The sequence below is a fragment of the Cygnus atratus genome, chromosome 6 (assembly GCF_013377495.2).
Source record: "Cygnus atratus isolate AKBS03 ecotype Queensland, Australia chromosome 6, CAtr_DNAZoo_HiC_assembly, whole genome shotgun sequence".
NCBI classification, from domain to species: Eukaryota; Metazoa; Chordata; class Aves; order Anseriformes; family Anatidae; genus Cygnus; species Cygnus atratus.
This window is the reverse complement of record NC_066367.1, coordinates 24,074,947-24,093,079: the sequence shown is the minus strand read 5'-3', so window position 1 is coordinate 24,093,079 and position 18,133 is coordinate 24,074,947. Positions and strand designations below refer to the sequence as shown.

At 49.9% G+C, this 18,133-nt stretch overlaps 1 protein-coding gene across 5 annotated transcripts in view; it reads right to left on the bottom strand.

Annotated features, from left to right (window-relative positions):
• SLC12A8 (solute carrier family 12 member 8) overlaps nt 1-14,287 on the bottom strand; it is a 53,212-nt gene extending 38,925 nt beyond the window's left edge. The window contains exons 1-5 of one of the 5 annotated variants that reach the window (XM_035536771.2): nt 14,114-14,287; nt 10,176-10,398; nt 9,158-9,304; nt 5,730-5,921; nt 2,295-2,526 (exon numbers count right to left, since the gene is read on the bottom strand). In XM_035536771.2, coding sequence (XP_035392664.1) covers nt 2,295-2,526; nt 5,730-5,921; nt 9,158-9,304; nt 10,176-10,244 — 640 coding nt within the window. In that variant the 5' untranslated portion in view covers nt 10,245-10,398; nt 14,114-14,287. Of the gene's footprint in view, nt 1-2,294; nt 2,527-5,729; nt 5,922-9,157; nt 9,305-10,175; nt 10,399-14,113 lie in introns of those variants that run through there. The other 4 variants (XM_035536773.2, XM_035536769.2, XM_035536770.2 and 1 more) reach the window with 4 other exon arrangements.
• Between the last annotated feature and the right edge of the window lie 3,846 nt (nt 14,288-18,133).

The following is an 18,133-nucleotide window of genomic DNA, read 5'->3' as shown; positions in this document are numbered from 1 at the left end:
ACGGGGGAGACGAGCGAGGGGCCCCCATCCAGCGCAACCACACACAGGCTTCAGGCCTTCAGCATGGACAGGCATTCCTGCAGATTACTGCAATCCAAATAATCACTGCTTGGCAGAGGCACGGTTCTTCAGTGGTCACCGAGCACTTGGAGCTGCGAGCGAGGGGAAATGCTCCCGGCGTAGCGGCAGGACGACTGCTGCGGGCCCACTGCACAGGTGGGGAAACTGAGACCTGAAGCTGTGAGCGAAACTGCGGAGATCTACCATGAACAAGGAAGCAACGCAAACCTTTACAGCTCACAGGTCCTTCCTCCAAAACTACCCCTTCAGTGCGTGTCTCATGCTTTCCCTTGCATTTACAGTTACTGCTGTAGCCAATTAACCAGGCCTGAAACAACCGTACACGTGTGAAGCCTGCAGACAACCGATTACAGGTGCTCAAGGAGGGAAAGGCTGCAGCTAAGTGCTGCCCACAAACAAAAGGACTTCTTGCTGTCGCCCAAGGCCAAAGATAACTAATTTCTGTCCCCAGAGCTGCATGGTTCCCAGTGCCCCCCCCCCAGGGCAGCACTCGGACACACTGCGCCCCGCTGCCTGCGGCCGAGGGGCGGTGTGATGGCGCGGGGTTACCGACCCCAGCACATCCCACCTGCCTGTGGGGTGCTGGCAGGAGGCGTTTTGCCAAGGCGTGCAACACAGAGGCAGGAGGCCGACCCTGACCTGGCCAGCCGGGGAGGCTGAGGCTGGCAGAGGCCGGGGCTCACCGTCGGTGCTGACACACCACTCAGAGGCCTGCTGGGGAAATGCAACGCCGCGCCGGGAGTCCAGCCTGAGCTCGGGATCATTCCCTCAAACAGAAGCTGTCTAAAAATAAGACAAGACAGCGCAGCTCTTCCCAGCCAGGCCACAGACCCGGCCACACGGGCACAGAGCTGCTGGGCAGGATCTGGCCTTCCCTTGGGTCCCGCAGGCCCTCCTCTGCCACCCGACACAGCTCAGCCGCCTCATTCCTGCTCCTTTCCCTATTTTCTGTCAGAAGAAAATAACTCAGTGGTCAGCAGCGGATGAAATCAAAGACAGCTAACACTGACCTCAGCTTGACCATGCCTCCTGCTGACGCACGTACTCTTCTCTCTCCTCCTGGTCCCACCTTTGCTTCCCTATCGTCATCCCTCACCCTGAACATTCCCCTTCTGCCCCTTATCAGAAAGGTCTCCTCGGTGCACAGCTGGAATCTAAGCCCCTACAGCTGAATTCTAGCTGTAACGAGCTCGTCACAACCGGAGATCTTTCCTCTCCAGCTACTTCAGCGGGTTTCCTGAACCGCTGCCTAAGATCCTTTCGGATGCAGGGGAACCCAAGAAAAAGGTGACACCTTCTGTTTACTCAGCTAATTACACTTGGTGATTGCCGAAGTGCTGGCTGCAGTGCTCGTCAACTCCCTGCAGCAGGTTTCCCACATCCTCTCAGGATGAGGATGCAGGGAAGGGAAAGGGGGCTTGGGGAGCCCCATCCCTCTGCCTTGCCAATGCCCAGCTGCCCCCCACTGCCTGCCCCACACTGAAGACCCCACTGTGGGCTGCCATCAAGCTGGGGAAGGTTAATGGGGGAAACTCTCTGGAACCCCAGCAACTTCCTTCCCAACCCCACCTGTCCTTGTCCTGGAGCAGCAAATAGATGGTGCTTCCTCAGCTGGGAAGCCTGGGGCCAGCACTGACCGCACACCGCAATGCCAGGGCTTAAGGGATGCCACACACCTCCAGTGAGAAAACTTCCTCCGTGCCAAGTTGGAGCTGTAATAGTCTTCGTGCTGGACAACCTGCTCTAGGTGGCCCTGCTTGAGCAGGGGGTCGGACCAGCTGACCTCCAGAGGTCCCTTCCAACCTCAGCCATTCTGTGATTCTGTAATCTTACGTTTTCATCAGCACAATTCTTAATGCAAAGTCAAACAGCAAGCAGGTTACAAACCTCAATCACAAATGCAGCAGCTCTCAGTTGCTAGAAAACCTTCAAGGGCAATACAAGTATAACAAATGCACATGTTAAAAGCTAGATTCCTGAGGTTAGTTGCCCAAATTAATGACTTATCTTCTGGCAATGCTCTGGAAAAACTTATTCCTTGCAAAATTAGGGGTTGTCTCTTACAGGCTTAGTAAGAAAGCACAGGAAAGCCACATCTGGCAGCCCCAAGCTCTACCTCTGTCTGGATGCATACCTTCACAAAAACCCCTATGGAAAAAAAAAACAGACAACCAACATGCACTGATCCCAAAGCTCAGGACCCCCAGCTTTACCTGGATCAAGGTGCGAAAAGGACCCGATGACAAAGTCCAGCGTCGAGACAGCCAGCAGCAAGAGCAGCAGGAGCTGGAGGCGGATGATCCACTTCACCCCCGCCAGGTTGATCCCGAGCAGCCCCAGCAGGACAGCCAGGGAAATGCCCCGCACTGCCCAGATGTTGCTGAGGCTCAGCACATCTGCAATGGACTCCGCAAAGCCCGTGATGTACATGGCACCTGCAACACACTGAAGGACGGTGGGCTGTGAGCATCCTGTGGGTGCAGTGCCCATAGCAGGCAGATATTTGTTGCCATGCGACAGTATTTAAGGCAACTCTGACCTACAGGGACTGAACCTTATTACTACAATAGAGCCCACTGTCAGGGCAGTGTGGGGAAGGCAGAGTATGCACTGCTCGGGTAAACACAGCAGCAACCCGCAACTTCCCACTGGCTTTAAAATTTACCCTCAATTAACTTCCCAAGAGAAACCACCCTGACATAACCAAGGAAGAAAAGGATGAGTCAAGCTCTGTAAGCTTCTTCCTTTCTCCTATTTCTCTGAAAGAAAGGCTCTTGGTCAAACACCTGCCTGAAGAACGGCTGCATGCTTCCCCCTTCACTGCCTCTTAAGGTTTATTTTTAACTCAGTATTTGGTTTGGATGCATAGCCTGATGTTTCACCGGCTCCCCATCCTGCTACTGGAAGGCAGCCTGCACGTTTGAGGAGAGCGCATTGTGCAGCCCATGCCCCCCGAGCACTTGGGAAAGCTGTTTGATTTTCTTGCTGCAGAGCAGGACGAGCACCCTTCCCAGGGTGGCTGGCAGCCTGCAGGACAGGACAGCTGCAGTGCGGGAAAACCGCTGCAGGTTCAGGCCTCAGATCACCCTGCAGGGCAGGGTAATTCCTCCCTTGGCTAAGCATCATGCCTTCGGAGACCTGAGCCTCCCGACCTGCCAGCCTGCTCTTTTACTTAGGTGACAGCAGCCACGTAACAGGGAAGATATGAGCTGCATCGTGCACCTGGAAAAAGCTCCTGATCTGAACCAAGGAGCGAGCAGCATGCTCATGCACTATTTTAGGCAAACAACATACATGGGATTCACCTGTTCAGGCTCAGACACCTCCAGGACCACCAAGCTGCAGGAAGATTCACTTCCACCACAGGCAGACATCTCATTAAAAAAACCAGGGGCCACACGCCCTAAACTATGTTCTGATCATTTACTCTTATGTCAACTTAAATGCTTGCAAATGGTTAAGACGTAACATTATTATTTTTCTTCTCATAAATGTTGTTATCCAGATAGTCTAGACGAGAAAGTTAATTGTCCAGGAAGGTGATTAGATTGGCCTATATACGCTGGTTCTTCAAGTGTGAAAACGAGCTAGCTAGTCTCCACAGAACACATTTAAGCCTTCTGATTTCAATGCCCGTAATAGCTGTACGTCTTGGGGAGAACAAATTTATACAACAGTTCCAGCAGAACAGACCTAGCACAGATCAGGTGAACTACACCCTCAAAGAGTCTTCTTTTCCTTGCTGATAGCCCCACCATAAATATCTCCAGCAAAGACATATCAGGCCCTGCAAAGTGAATGCCTCGCTTGAGTGCCAATACATAAAAATTTGTTTGTTTAGGCCCATTCTGTAGTCCCCAAATAAGTGGATTTTCTCTTCTTTACTTGTGTTTGGCACAGCCTATACACCACCACTAAGAGGACAACACATGTACTACCCCCACACTCTCTTCTCAAAACAGGCTCTCTCCTGAGCTGGCTGAGGTTGAACCCCGAGCCCACACAGCTGCGAGGGGGCACACAAACACTGCACTTCAGACTTGAAGTAAAGACAAAAACAAACAAAAAAAAACCACCATAATCTCACTCCAATAGATGTATTAAAAGATTGAACACTTGCAACAATCAGCTCCTTAAGAGCATTTGCAAGCCACACAATTTGCTGGGTGAAGAACATAGTGGGTTTTCCACACCCAGACAAGTGCTGCCTCATCTTTGCTTTTAGCACAAAGAGATTTTATGGCTAGAAAACCCTTCCTTGCACGAACAGTTCTTACGGTGAGCCACTCCAGACAAGGAGACTGCAGAGAAGAGCACCAAACCCCGACCCTATAGTCGGGGCCACTGTGACCAAGCACACGTTGGTTTCTGTAGGACCTGGTATAGGCGTGCAGGATCCAATTAAACCTCTCCTCTGGAGCACCACAGGAGGACCCCAAGCTGCATCCCAGCTCAGCTTGGCTGAGGCAGCCCCAGCAGGCAGAATTGCAGCAGGATGCTGAGCAGTTCCTCATCACTGAGGGCATCAGCAGCACACAGGCAGTTACTGCCCCATTTCTGACCGGTTACAGCACTCCCTACACAGCTTGCAGTGGGGATGCAGCTCATAGCTGGTGCAAAGCACATCAGGCAGAAAGTCTGCTGAGTACAGCCAGAGAGAAGGGAAATGCATCAGCTTTCGGGAGCACGCAAAGAGTTTCTCTGCGAGCTGCCAATTCCCACCCCGCAGCCCCCCGTGCATGCTGGATGCCTCGCTATGGGCTGGGGCTGCCAGAGCCCAGCTTTTACGACCCTCGGGACAGGCTGCAACCTGATTGCTTTCCCAGACAGGGTCCGCTCGGAGAGCGAGAGTGGAAAATATTACAGGAAGGATTCTCATGTGTGGCCCATTTCCATATCTTGCCTTGTAACTGCATTCAATTTGTATTTTATGGACACTTGCTTTTAATCTGGAGTGAAAGGAGAAGAGGGGATTATTTTTGGGTTGTGTTTTTTAAGGGTTTTCAGAGATTGCTGCAAGCCAGTCGTTTAAGAACAAACCTCAATAAAAATTCTTCCCTGCTCACCACATTTTAGACTGTTCATAACATCTTTATGGGGGGGAGGGGGTTAAGTTACTACAGATTTAAGAGATTACTTTCCATTCCTTATGTTTACTGCACTTGCATTTCTGTGCTTCACCACTGGCTGCTTGGGGCCCTTCAGAAAACAGAGAAAATTTTGACTCCTGATCTCAAGAAGTCACTTAGCTGAGGTCCTCACCTCTGCCCAGCTCCCCTCCCATACCAGCTCCACTTCTGCTCTCTTTGGCTCCCGTGGGGAAGCAGTCACGGCTCGCCTGGCCCAAGTGCTCCGCAAGGACACAGTGAGTGTGCTGAGGCCAACATGTAGCCCAGCCTGCTCACTCTGCTTTAGGTGGCCACCCTGGCCTCTCCCTCTTCAGTTTAAGTCTCCTGCCAGTAAGGGAGTGTCTTGGCACCAGGGGTAATTTGGGATTGGAAGGGATGTCCCGCACAGTTTGCCTGCTCAGACACCCAGCTCCTCCACCATTTTGACCGTGCCAGGTGGTGGATTGCCATGCACAGGCCTGCTCTTATGGGCATATTTAGAAACACTGCAAAGTTTTAAAATTTTTTTTTCTTAATTACCTGGCCAAAAATATAAAGGAAACCAATGGTCCCCCCAACTTGACCTCCAAGGACAGTAGAAATCATGGAGTAGACGCCTCCACTTCCAATGCTGCACCTCTCGCAAACCCCAATTCCAGATAAGACTGTCACCAGTGCGACCAGGACCACAAATGACACCAGAAACATGCCCATTACAACTCCAGTGTTTCCCTGCAATGAAACAAACAAACAAACAAAGACAAAACAACAATTAAAAAAATTCCAACTCACACAACACAGATCAAATGAGATAAAAAAAAAGACCCATCTGCTTCTAGTTCCTTGTGATCAATGACTATGGAGTCACTACAGATTAAAAAACAAAAACAACACACTGCCACCTTAATTAAGGTAACTGATTGCCAAATTTGCAGTTCTTATTAATAGCCTTTTGAAGAAGGCCTGCCTCATCATGTGGCCAGACAGACCTTTGCATGATGAGGTCCTGCTCCATCACTGGGCTCCTGCATGAATCACTGATTTTGTCCTCTGGTTCAGAGAGAATGATGTCAAACAATGACTCAATGACCACAGGGAGGTCACTGCCTATTGCCATGTTTCATTATGTTTTAGAACGAAATGTGTTTTTTTTTTCTTTTTAAAAAAGCTTTCAGGAAAAAAAAAACAGTTTCAAAACTGAACATTTGGGATCTGTGACAACTGATTTATTAAAACCATCAAGACAGCATTTTAATTTATCAGAACATTTACCTTTGAAAGCTCTAATCCTCCCAAATGATGAGATAACAAAGAACAAAACCCCAAAGGAAACACTGCGTGGAAGATAAATAATACAGTCATAAACTGCCTCACGCTGGGCCTTATCTGCACAATATATGCAAAGTAGCAGGTGGTTCTCGCTCTCAATTTACTCGCACGTAGTTTTGTGTGGAGGATTTCGCCCTGCTGACAAAAACTTCCTTCCTGCTCCAGGCAGAGGAAGCGCCAGGGAGGAGTTGCTGCAGGGTGAGGAGCAAAAGCCTCTGAGCAATGCCAGGTGCGTGTCTCACGGGGGCCAGCACAAACCCCTGCTTCGGGGCACTCATTTTGCTATTTGGGGATGGACTTTCCAAGTAGAGTGGAAGGGCGCCTTCCACAGAACCAAAGGGAAGGTGCTGAGTACCTCCAAAAGCATTCAAGCGCCCCTTCTGCGCTCAGGACCTTCCGTTCCTCTCTCTCACATGGCTGTAATTTATTTTCCAGGGTCAAAAGTTTTTCTTTGTGCTCCAGCCCACCTTCCCTGCTGGCAAATCGCTTAGTCCAGTGCACGGTGACTCCAACTCATTGTCAGAAATCTCTTCCAGTGCCCAGTACTTCGTTAAAGTCTGGCTTCCTCTCCTCTGCCTTGACTCGTATTACAGGCCATGTCTCCATCACTCCGTTTCAACCTCACTCCCTCTCCTCCCACTCCAGCAGTTTCTGAGGTCATGCTAGCCTTGATACGAGTTTGTTTATTACCAGCACTAAAAGGCTGCTTCTCAGCTTTGGGGTTGGTTGAAATCCCAGATCCTTTTTTTTTTTTTTTCCTTCCTTTCCTCTTTTCTGCTTTTTGTGAAACAACAGAAACATATCCAGGATGTTGCTATCATCATAAAATCCTATTTTGGTTCAGTGTCCCGCTGCCTTTGACAGAGCTTTATCTGGTCAGTAGGGAACGGAGCCAAGGTTTGTTATAAATGCAGCTGCTGGCTGGGTCAGCACCACAGTCCACTAGGATCTGACACTCCTTTTTAAAAGGACAATTGTTCTTTTTCTTCCACAGCTTACCCGCTTACCCTCAGGTTAAAATGGTTAACAAATAAGACACGCTTCAGTTATAAAAAAAAAAAAAAAAAAAAGCACTCATGCAAACATACACATGGCCTTGGGCTTTCCCAGAACCTGCTGGAGGCACCAGGCTACGCGGCAGCTAGTTAATGCTAGCAGTTGCTGCAGAAGAATGGGTTAACACCAGGACCAGGAGAGCTGTAACTCATCCTTGCAGATCACCAGCAGGGAGAAAGGATGGAGTTGTCTCGCGGCAACAATAGCAAGCCGAGGAAGTAGGGAAAAAAAAGTCCAAATTAAACAGCAACGCTTATTTATGCATGCATGCTGGAAGGTGTTAAGATGGAGCGCGAGTGGGTAGTGTAGCAAGGCAGTAAGTGCCGAACATGTCTGTAAGATTAGGGTCCCCTGCTATCGCAACCTTTACCTCTGGAAATTCATAGCAAAAGCCTGACTGCGCATGGATCAACATATGACTGTGCTCTGCCACGTGAACTCTGCCAACCCTGACTTCTCCTCCCTTCCCCGTCATGCTAGCTTCCAGCTGTTACATTTTTTCTCTTATTTACTCACTTTATTTTTATTTGTGCTCGTTCCAGCAGTTAGCTCGCTTTCAGAGGAGACATGGAGGAAATCAGATCAAGAGGAAGAGGGAGCTAGGAAAATCATCCTGACTTCTTCACCAGAACAGACCGCAGTTCTCCTCAAGATTTGCGAGCCATGCTTCTGCTAGGAAAGGCAAAGCAAGCGAGCATAACACGCAGTAGCACTCCTCACACTGATCCGTATCCACTGGGGGATTCGCAGGATGCAGTTTGCCCCCTGCCATCAGCAAGGGAGCAGCCCTATTTCATCTCAGTTGTCCTATGGAGTTTCTACGGCTCTTCCTTCAGTGTGGGTCCCAATATTCCCTCTGGTTTTCTGGCCTTCAGTGAAGCAATTTTCAATATAGAGTGCAAGTTGCTTCCTGCTCCTTTTGGAAGATGGCCACCGTGCCTGTGACACGAACTTGTGCCTGTGACGCAAACTCTGCCTGAAGCTCAGATTCCACCATTCCCTGGAGATGCTTGCCTTTTATTGAGGGGAAATTTTAAGTGACAGTATAATGTATTGTATCAGGAAGAGTCCTGCATCGCACTGCAAGAGAGCAGAGACGGGCTCTGACCCCGAGTGAGATACTGCCCTGGATCCCCAAGTGGAAGTCCCTTTGGCAGGGATGACAATTTCACTTGACTGTGGACTCTCCATTCCAGACATAATGGGGACCCCAAGCAATACAGATGTGTTTGGAAGAAACCCCCTTCGGTGGCACTGGGAAGACAGCAGAGTAGCTCTAACTACATTTTTCTGGTAAAGTGGCTATTTTGCCTCAACAGCGCAAGACAAGGGTGTTCCTGTTTATTTTCTAGGTTGGTCGATGTGCTGTTTTTTCTTTTCTGAAAACTAAAATAGGAACACTTGAAGAAACCACTTAAGCTTTTGATTTTAGTAGAACCTCCTGAAAAGCTAAGCAATAACCAGAGGACTGAACCAAGGAAGTGTCTACGAGCATTACAGAACCAGAAACACCTGGGTGGTGATGGAGACAAGTGGCAAGGAGGAAGTTACCTAGTCACACATTCAACCAAATCAGCACTCACCACGAGCCATCCCGTCCTCAGGAAAAGAACCACTCCAAAAATGTTGATCATGCAGGAGGTGAAGACGCCATCCCACGTTCCAAAAAGCACCGGCTCCCACACAAACAGCTGAATCTTCCACCAGGGCCTGGTCTGCGTTTGAGATACCTAGAGGAAAGCAAAGCCTTCACAGTTTTACCTCTCATGCTCTACAGGCAGGCTGCAGAAGTGGTGCAACAGCCGACCAGTGTTACTGCAGCAGGGGTGGCCACCAACAGGTGCCAAGACATGACTTTGCTGTGAGTTCTCCAAGATCAAGGGGCTGCAGAGCTGTAGGGATCACTGGGCCCTAGAAGAGAGGGCTCCCTGCAGCACTGCATTTATATTATTGTAGGATAAGCAGCAACAGAATCCTACTCAGCCTCAGCAAATTAACCTGGTTAATGACGTTACATGAACAAAAAATGTCATTTGAGGGGTTCTTTGCAGAGACTGCAGCTATTTATTACCATGTCTTATGTCATGCCTCTCTTTCTGTCCCCACCAAGATGAGCAGGGTCCTCTCTGCACTGGAGAAGTCTCTCAGAGGAGATGACAAAGCAGGCTGGACAGCCTGGGACTGGAAGAGTAGGTTAAGAAGGCTTCCCCATCACACACAGCCATCTCCAAAAGAGCTGGGGATGAGGACACTGCATTTTGAGAGGAGACACAGGACTCTGGTACTCAGGGCACCTGTGAATTTAAGAGCTGCTGGAGCCAAGAGCTGAAACTTGGGGAAACTGCAGCTTTTCCCATTGCAGCTGCCCTCATCCTGCCCCTGCTGCCTGGGCAGGACATTATTCCGCACCCCTTCTACAGACCAAAACTGCTGCTATTTGCCTATGAAGAAACTGGACTTTCTAAAGGGAGCACCTCAGGTTTACATAGCAGAAAGAGGGGCAGCTTTGTTCAGTCCTGTTAACCTGCCACAGAGGTCAACAGGAGCAGACCACCAGAGACAGAAACCCAGGCTGTGAAGGGAGACGGCTCTCCGACATACCTGCTGTGCCTCCTCGTGGAACAGCTCCTGCACGTAGCCCTCGCTTCTGGCAGCACGCAGGCTGGACATGGCACCCTTTGTATCTCCTCTACCTGCCCCAGGCACAGCTGCGGCCCTCACAGCAGGCGGGACTGACCCGAGCAGGTCAGCTCTTCTCCTCCCTCAGACTCCTGCAGCGCTGGGTCCCCCGTTGTGGAAGAATCATGGTTTTATTGCACTTACTCTGGAAGAAGGAAAGACAGAAGACACCAGTGCTGCTTTCTGAGCCCACAGAGGCACAAGGCTGTTACCCGGAGCCAACAGAGGCTGGCAGCTGATGCTGAACAGCACGGCAGAGAGCAGCACTCCCTCAGCGACACTCCCAGAGCCCACCCGCGGCAGGGGCAGTATCAGCAGCCTGACACTTAATGGCCTTCGACAGGCTTTTCTGAGCCTGTTCATATTCCTGGCACCCTCAGCATCCTGCAGCACTAGCTCCAGAGCTTCGTTATGTGCTGCCTGGGAAAAGTATTTCCTTTCACTGCTTTTAAATCTGGTGCCTGATAATTTTATTCCACACTCCTGCACTCTTATGACACGAGACACGCAAAGTATTTACTTCCCAGCACCACTAACGATTACGCTGCCTTAACCATGGTCATACCCACCCCTGCAGGTACACTCTTCTTGTCTGCAGTGGCCCGGCTTCAAATTTGTAGCTGCCAGAGGCAGGCTCCACCAGAGGGCCAGCCTTAATTCAACACCACGTATGTTCCCAAAAGGGTAGCCTCAGGTTTTCTCTCAAGGATAACTTAACACCACTTAACAGAAGGGAAAAGCTAGCACAAGCACTTCTCTACCTTGACATCCCTGATTCCTCTCTTTGTCAGTCTGTTTTCTATGCTCCTAACTACAGAGAGCTGCATTTATACCCCTCCCTCCAGCTGGCCACAAGCCTTAACCTTCCCCAGGTGGCCCTGCAGTGGCCATCACCCAGTGGCCACATCCCCCCAACTGCCACTTCTCAGCATAGCTACATGGCACCTGGGGAGGGTAGCCCACCTGCCTCCTCTGCTCTCCCGGGGCTGATTCAGCTCCTGGCCAGCTGAGTTCACAGGTTTACAAGAACCAAACATTATCACCCACACCAATCTACCCAATTTACCACAGGCACAGTGCAGAAATAGACTCGTCACACTCACGAGCTAACGAGACAAGGCAAACGACAGAAATGTGCTGCTCCTATTTCATAGGGACTGAGACATAGAGAATCAGAGTGAAAACCACTTTAGATCCGGCAGGATTTTGGCAGCAGGGTGTGAATCCCAGCTTTTATCAGAGCTTTCACCACGCTGCCTCCATGATCCTGTCAAATCAATAACCAGTGCTGCTGCTGCTCCTCCAGGTGGCCGCAAGTCCCCTGCAGGACTGGGCACAATAGGCAGCATGGGAGGTGTTTCTGGGCTTTTTCTGAGGAAGAAAACACGCAACATGAACCACGATTACAACTGAATAGACATATTCTCCTAAGATTCCCCAGTGCAGCCCTTCCAAGCCAGCAATTTTATTCAGTAAAGGATTCCCTGTGGTCATCCAAGCTCCTGTCTTTTGCAGCAGTTCCAGCTGTATGCATGAAGGCCAGGAAGGCTACAGGCAGCCCTGGTCTTTTGACACATTCCCCTAAGGGAGCCCACAAGTGGCTGGCCCCAGCTCTTTGCAGTAGGTGGGGATGGCTGGAAGCACATCCTGTGTACAACAGCACAGGGAAGTTGGATGCATCGGTATTACGGGGCCAAAATTTGCACAACACAGAGAGGAGATCCATGGATTTCATCCCTGGAGCTGACCTTGTAGGAAACATTACCCTCTTAGATATTTAAAGCCCCACATCTGAGGATTTCCTTCCTTTTCCTCAGTGTTACAAGCTCTCTCCTATTCCGCTCCCTCGCCCTGTGCACAGCTCCCGGTGCTCCTTCCGCTTCGACACGTTCCCAGTGGCGTTGCTGCAAGCACTTTCTCCTCTGCAATTACAGGAAATTGCCTCTCCAACATTGCTCCTCAGTAGCGTTTCAAACCTCCTAATACCTTCCCCTCGCCTATTATTTAATTCGGCGACTGTTTACACGCACAGATGTACACATCCATTTAGACTACACGGTAACCGAAGCAAACATTGCTGAAGGAGCATGCCAGGACCTGGCACGCGATGCTGGGCGCACGTCTGTGGAAACTCGAGCTCTAGAAGTGGGAATCCTCCAGGCAGGAGCCTTCCTCTCACCGTGAGCACACCATGGTTTCTAAGTGACTGCAAAACACACGTATTTTGTGGCAGTATTATCTATCTGGGTTGCTGACTGGGCGGAAGCATGTTGAGCTATACAGGCGAGTCTGCCAAAACCACCAACCAGCTGTCATTTTCCTCTAATATAAGCGAGCATCTAATCCCAAAGTTAATTGATACTACTTTTCCTCAGGTTTCTGCCAAGGACACTAACCAGTCTATAAATTAAACGAGAATGCTTGTTTTAATCTTTCCAATGTATTTTGAGCTACAAGCGCATTAGAAACCCCCTCGCGGGGCAGTGAAAAGCCTCGTCTCCTTTTACCGAGACACTTCCCTGCTTAATTACAAAAGCATATTCCTCCAGATGAATTTTCTGTGGCCTTCGCATCTTTTCAAAGCAGCGATGTTTTATTAATAGTCCCATTAAAGGCGTCTCGGAGCTGCGAGCTCTCCAACAGAGGGCTGGCTTTACAAACACCACTGCGTGTGGTCCCGCAGCCTCCAAGGCCTCTGCTCCTGCCAGAGGAGGCACTTCCAAGGCCTCGCACCACCAAGGGACCCGGCAGCACTTCGGGTTTCTTAAATCCCCTCCACTCCTCTCCTGGTCAAGTTTTTAAAAACACCTGATTTAGGAGACCCTGAGGCAGGGATGGATTAAAGGGAAACGAAGCAGCCGCCAGCACCACAAACGTAACACCACACATAGCAGCGCTCGCTCTGCCCTCGCCCTCCCTGTTACTCATTTACCGTAACAGCCACGACAATTACCTGGCTCTTTTATTTTTTTTCACATATATATTCAGCACAAATAACACATGGAACACAGGAGGCAGAAAGCAAGCCTGGGCTCACCACAGCAGTGCTACCTCCATGGCACGATCAGCACGCTGGGGCTGCACCATGGCAGTGCCAGCAGTGCCAGGGGTGCCAGCATGTCCCTGCCACAGCCCCGCAGCGGTGGTGCCGGGCACTGAGCCACTTGAAGCCACCAGCCCAGCCAGAACCGCTCACCTGGCCGGCTCTGCCTGCCTGCCTGCCTGCCTTCCTTCCCTCCCCCCTTTTTCTTCCTCCTCCCTCTCTTTTCCTCATTGCCCTTCTTTTCCTTTTTGCCCCTCTTTTTTGCCTTCTTTTGCCCTTCTATTTTGCCCTCTTTTCCCCCCCCCTTTTTTTTTCTCTTTTAGCTCTTTTTTTGCCTTCTTTTGCCCTTTTATTTTGCCCTCTTTCCCCCCCCTTTTTTTTTCTCTTTTAGCTCTTTTTTTTGCCTTCTTTTGCCCTCTTTCTTGCCTTTTTTTTTTTGCTGTTTTAACTTTTTTCTTGCCATTTTTTGCCCTCTTTTTTTTTTTGCCATTTTTTGCCCTCTTTTTTTTTTTTTGGCCTTCTTCTGCCCTTTCTAACTCTTTTTTTGCCTTCTTTTGCCCTCTTTTTTTTTACCATTCTTGCCTCCTTTTGCCCTCTTTCTTGCCCTCTTTTTGCCTTCTTTTGCTGTCTTTTTTTTTCCCTTCTTGCCTTCCTTTGCCCCCTTTTTTGCCTTCTTTAGCTCTTTTTGACCCTTTTATGAGGGCTTTTTAGCCTTTTTTGTCGCCTTCCCCCCGCCCTTATTTTTGCCTCTCCCTCCCCCCTTTTTCCTCCCTCCCCGTCCCCGGGCCCTCCCCGGTGCCCCCCGCCCCGCACTCACGGCCGGTGCCTCTCCGCTGCCCCCGGCCCGGCGCTGCCCGGCGGCGCCTCCCCGCTGGGGGCCGGCCCGGCGCTGCCACGTGTGCCCGGGGCCCTCCTTCGTGGCCGGGCAGGTTCGGGGACCGCTCCCTTACCGCTTCGGCAGCGAGGGGCTGACACAATCCGGCGCCCCGACCGACGGCAGGCAGCGGGGCAGAGCCGTTTAGGCTTTCGTAGCAGGCTTCCCCTGAGCCCGAAATCGTCAGGAGTCTGAGGAAGCAAAGGAATAATTAAATAGCTTGATAAATACCAAGGTGCTCAGTGCCCCCCGAGGGGGAATGGGGATCCCCAGTGCCCCCCGAAGGGAAATGGGGCTCCCGTTCCACCCCGGAGCAGCCGCCACCTGCTCGCAGCCCTTGCTCACCTCCCAGCTTCCCTGTTCGGGGCTGCCAAGAAATGCCGTGTCCCGTGGGGACGAAGCTGCAGCTGGATTAAAGGCATGATCTGGGGTGGTCTTACTGGAAACGGGATTAATTCTAAAGCTAGATGCCCTTCCTTAGCATTCAAACACTTGTCATTGACTTAATTTGCTTCCAAAATGAAATAAAGTAAGCCAGGGCCCTTCTAACATTCACTGAAGTATCCGTACAAGACACCTGTTCAATGCAGCTGGCCCGCTCTGATTTTCCACAGAGATAAAGCATGAACGAGCCTGTACTCTCGGACAGAAATGGCAGGGAGTGAGTGGCAGAAGAGGAAAGCAGAAGTCCAAAGAGGAGAGGCGACTTCTCACAGAAGGACAAAGCCTAATGGCGGAAAGCAGCAGGTTCCTCCCTCAGAGATCTCCCATTCATGGGATGTTTCCGAAACTCCCCCCGTTTGCGTTCAGAGGCCAGTTTTACACCTGCCAGGGAACAGGCTCAGCCAGATTCCCTCACCTTGTGGGCCAGGGCAAAATCTGAAGTAAGTATGTGATTTGTTGCAAAATTGCTGAAGACTTGCTAATTCAGTGACCAGCCGAGCCCTGTGGCTTGCCTGCAGGCACCTCTGCCTCTACGTGCACACGTGCACCCCAAACAGGAGCTTAAAAACTTCTTGGGGCAGTTACCACCGCCATCTCCCACCGCTGAACGGTCCTTAAAGGCATCTTGCTTCCCTCCAAGCTAAAATCACGAAGCACTGATGCTAAAAGCACTTTCAGGAGTGCTTGGTGTTGCTCTCTGTCTGCTCCTATTTAAGTCATGGCAATTTTCAACATTTTCCTTCTGGGCAACCAAATCCAACCCACAGCACTCCTTCGATGGGTCTGGGTGCGTTCCTGATGAGCACACTGCTTTTCCATACCTAGCACATTAGCAGAAACACGGACTGACATCGCTTCTCTGAGCGTAACCGAGTTGCAGTCATGTGCAAAGTGTTTTTTTCTTAAATGACAGGAGGTGGCAAATGTTATGAGATAAAACGGAAGGGAAAACTACATACAAGCAGCCCTCAGAAAATGAGAAAGCAGCAGGGCATAGGTCAGTCAGCAAGATAAAACGTGCATTTTTGTCCACAGGTCTGAGAGATGACGTGAATTGTAGAAAAGGCTGATTCTTAGTGGAATGGATGTTAACCACCACACACCTCACCACCACCTGCTTCAGCTGCTCGACCCACCTGCATTGCCTGCCGCAGCGGTGTGCAAGCTGAGTTCCAGGTACACACACAGCCTGCTCTTTTCATGACGACAGAGCTGTGAATAAACTTCACGATTTAACTAGTCGCATGATTTAACTAGTCGCTCTACATAGCAGCCCTAGACCAACAGTTAAACAAAAAGAGCATGTTCCTAAGGAGCCAGCATTTTTCTATTGGAGTTCAGTCCGAGTGCTAAACTGCACAAACCTTGCTTTTATTGTGCATTTTACCTAACATCGTTCAGAGCGTGTATATAGCAGTTATCAACATAGCATCCAGGCACCACCACAAACGACATTGTTTCAGCTCCTTAAAACAGAACTTCGGGCAGCACAGGATGGCTGATGGAGGGCTAACGCTGCCAGAGCATTTTGCCACAGCTGACATCAGAGGGACTCCTGCTCCCGTCGTGGCTCCCTTCCAGAAGCTGCTGCATCCAAAAGTCCACTTGTGGGTTCGACTAGCTGACCAACTGCTCTGTAAGCTAACAAATACAGCCTTGAAGAAATGAAAATCTCTGAAAATCCTCCCTTCTGACTAGAAGCTTGGAGACAGATCACTTTGGCACATTGGTTACTTTGCACTTGCTTTTCCTTCTTTTGGAGATGCAGTGTTCTTAGGCTGTCCGTAATTAGCTTTATAACAAAGAAGCTTTCAGGAACTGGCAAAGAAAATGCAGGTCTTGAGAGAAAACATGCAGGTCATCCTTTCAGCTTCTGATGGCATCCTCTGCGTTGTTCTCACACGGTACTCCATGGCGAAGATTACCTTGCAACTACCTGGATGTATCCCCAGCAGCTATTACTTTATCATCTCCCACCACTTTGTTTCTCTTTTGACAAGACAGGAATCTCTTTTGACAAGAACAAGGAAGCGCTGCTACCAAAGAGCCTTCTGAGTATAAAAATCATACATTTTGAACAGTTGTTATTCATATCAAAGCACAGAAATAGTTTTAATTGCAGTGCAAAAATAATGATTCCTCTTGGTTCCACTTAGGCCAGACTCGTGCTTTGGTCTAACAGAAAGGCTGCCTCTCTGAAATGGCACTAATTATTGCATCCAGCCAGGAAAAAAGTACAGATATATACAGAAATAGAAGTAAAAACTATTGTGTTCAATGGCCCAGCTTGCTGTGCCAGCATACCTCTCTGGGGCAATGCCGTGGAGAAAGTACTGCCTCCTCCAAACACAGGCAGCTACGCACAATCTGTGCGCCGCCAGCACGCCGACCTAAGCCAGAAGGTGCCAGCACAATGTTTGATTTGGGACTAGGCAGCCGCATTTCCAGGAGGGAGGCTTGGAAGGTGCAGCTGCCGTGCAGACAAAAGCCTCCGTGCTACCAGAAGGCAGCAGTGTTCAGTCACCACGCAGGAAGCTCCTTCGGCTCTCCCGTGTAAGGCAGGCAGAACTGCCCGAAGTGACTCCAAGCAGAAAAACACAGCTTCTTGTACACCCAGCAAACATCCAGAAGTACGAATAATGGAGGAAGGAACCGGATCCCGTGCTCTTTTGCATGACACGCGTGGCTGCTGACACAGCTAACAGCAACTTAGCTGGCCAGGCTGCAGATCGCCACCATCACCCCACGGTGGCACCTCGTAAGATGGCACCTCACCAAATTGTTGCATTTAATTTCTGCCAGCGACTCGTATCCACGAGACTGCCTTTGAAATTCAAAAGCTAGAGCAGATGCTGCAGTAGGGATGTTGTGGACCCGAAGCTCAGCCTGACGTGGACATGGAAGGACGCTTGGGAGGAGGCAGCTTACCTGAGCGACCGCTGCAGGACTGCTTGCAGGACTTCGGGGAGGACAACGCATACGGGCTCCGTTTTAACCCCCCATGACCGAGTACAGCTCCAGCAGAAAGCTTGTTTCTTTACACTCCGTATCTTGACAGCTAAAGCAGACAAAAAAGCAAACAATATTCTAGAGGAAACTGCCCTCTGTTGATGTGGCAGGTGCAACACACAGGATAACCAACAAACTGGACGCTCTTCCACCCCATCTCCCTAAACGAACCACCTCCAAATCTCTCTGCTGTCGTGAACTGCCTGCTGTCCTATTTGGAGCTACAAAATAGATTATCCTGTGCGGTACAAGGAAAAATAAAGCTACATGGGTTATTTTTCTCATTCAACACAAAACGTAGGTCCTGGCAATTCTTTTTAGCATTAAAACATTTTAAAATCTAATTATGAGAGTCAGTAAGCAGAAAGTATCAGTTTTGATTCCTTATTTTCACCACATAATTAAAACAAATAAAAATCAGTGTGACTAATGTAAGCAAAACTAACAAAAACAAAGACAAGCAGGGTTGCTGAGTAAGCAGATGCTACTTACTAAGGTATATTGCATAAT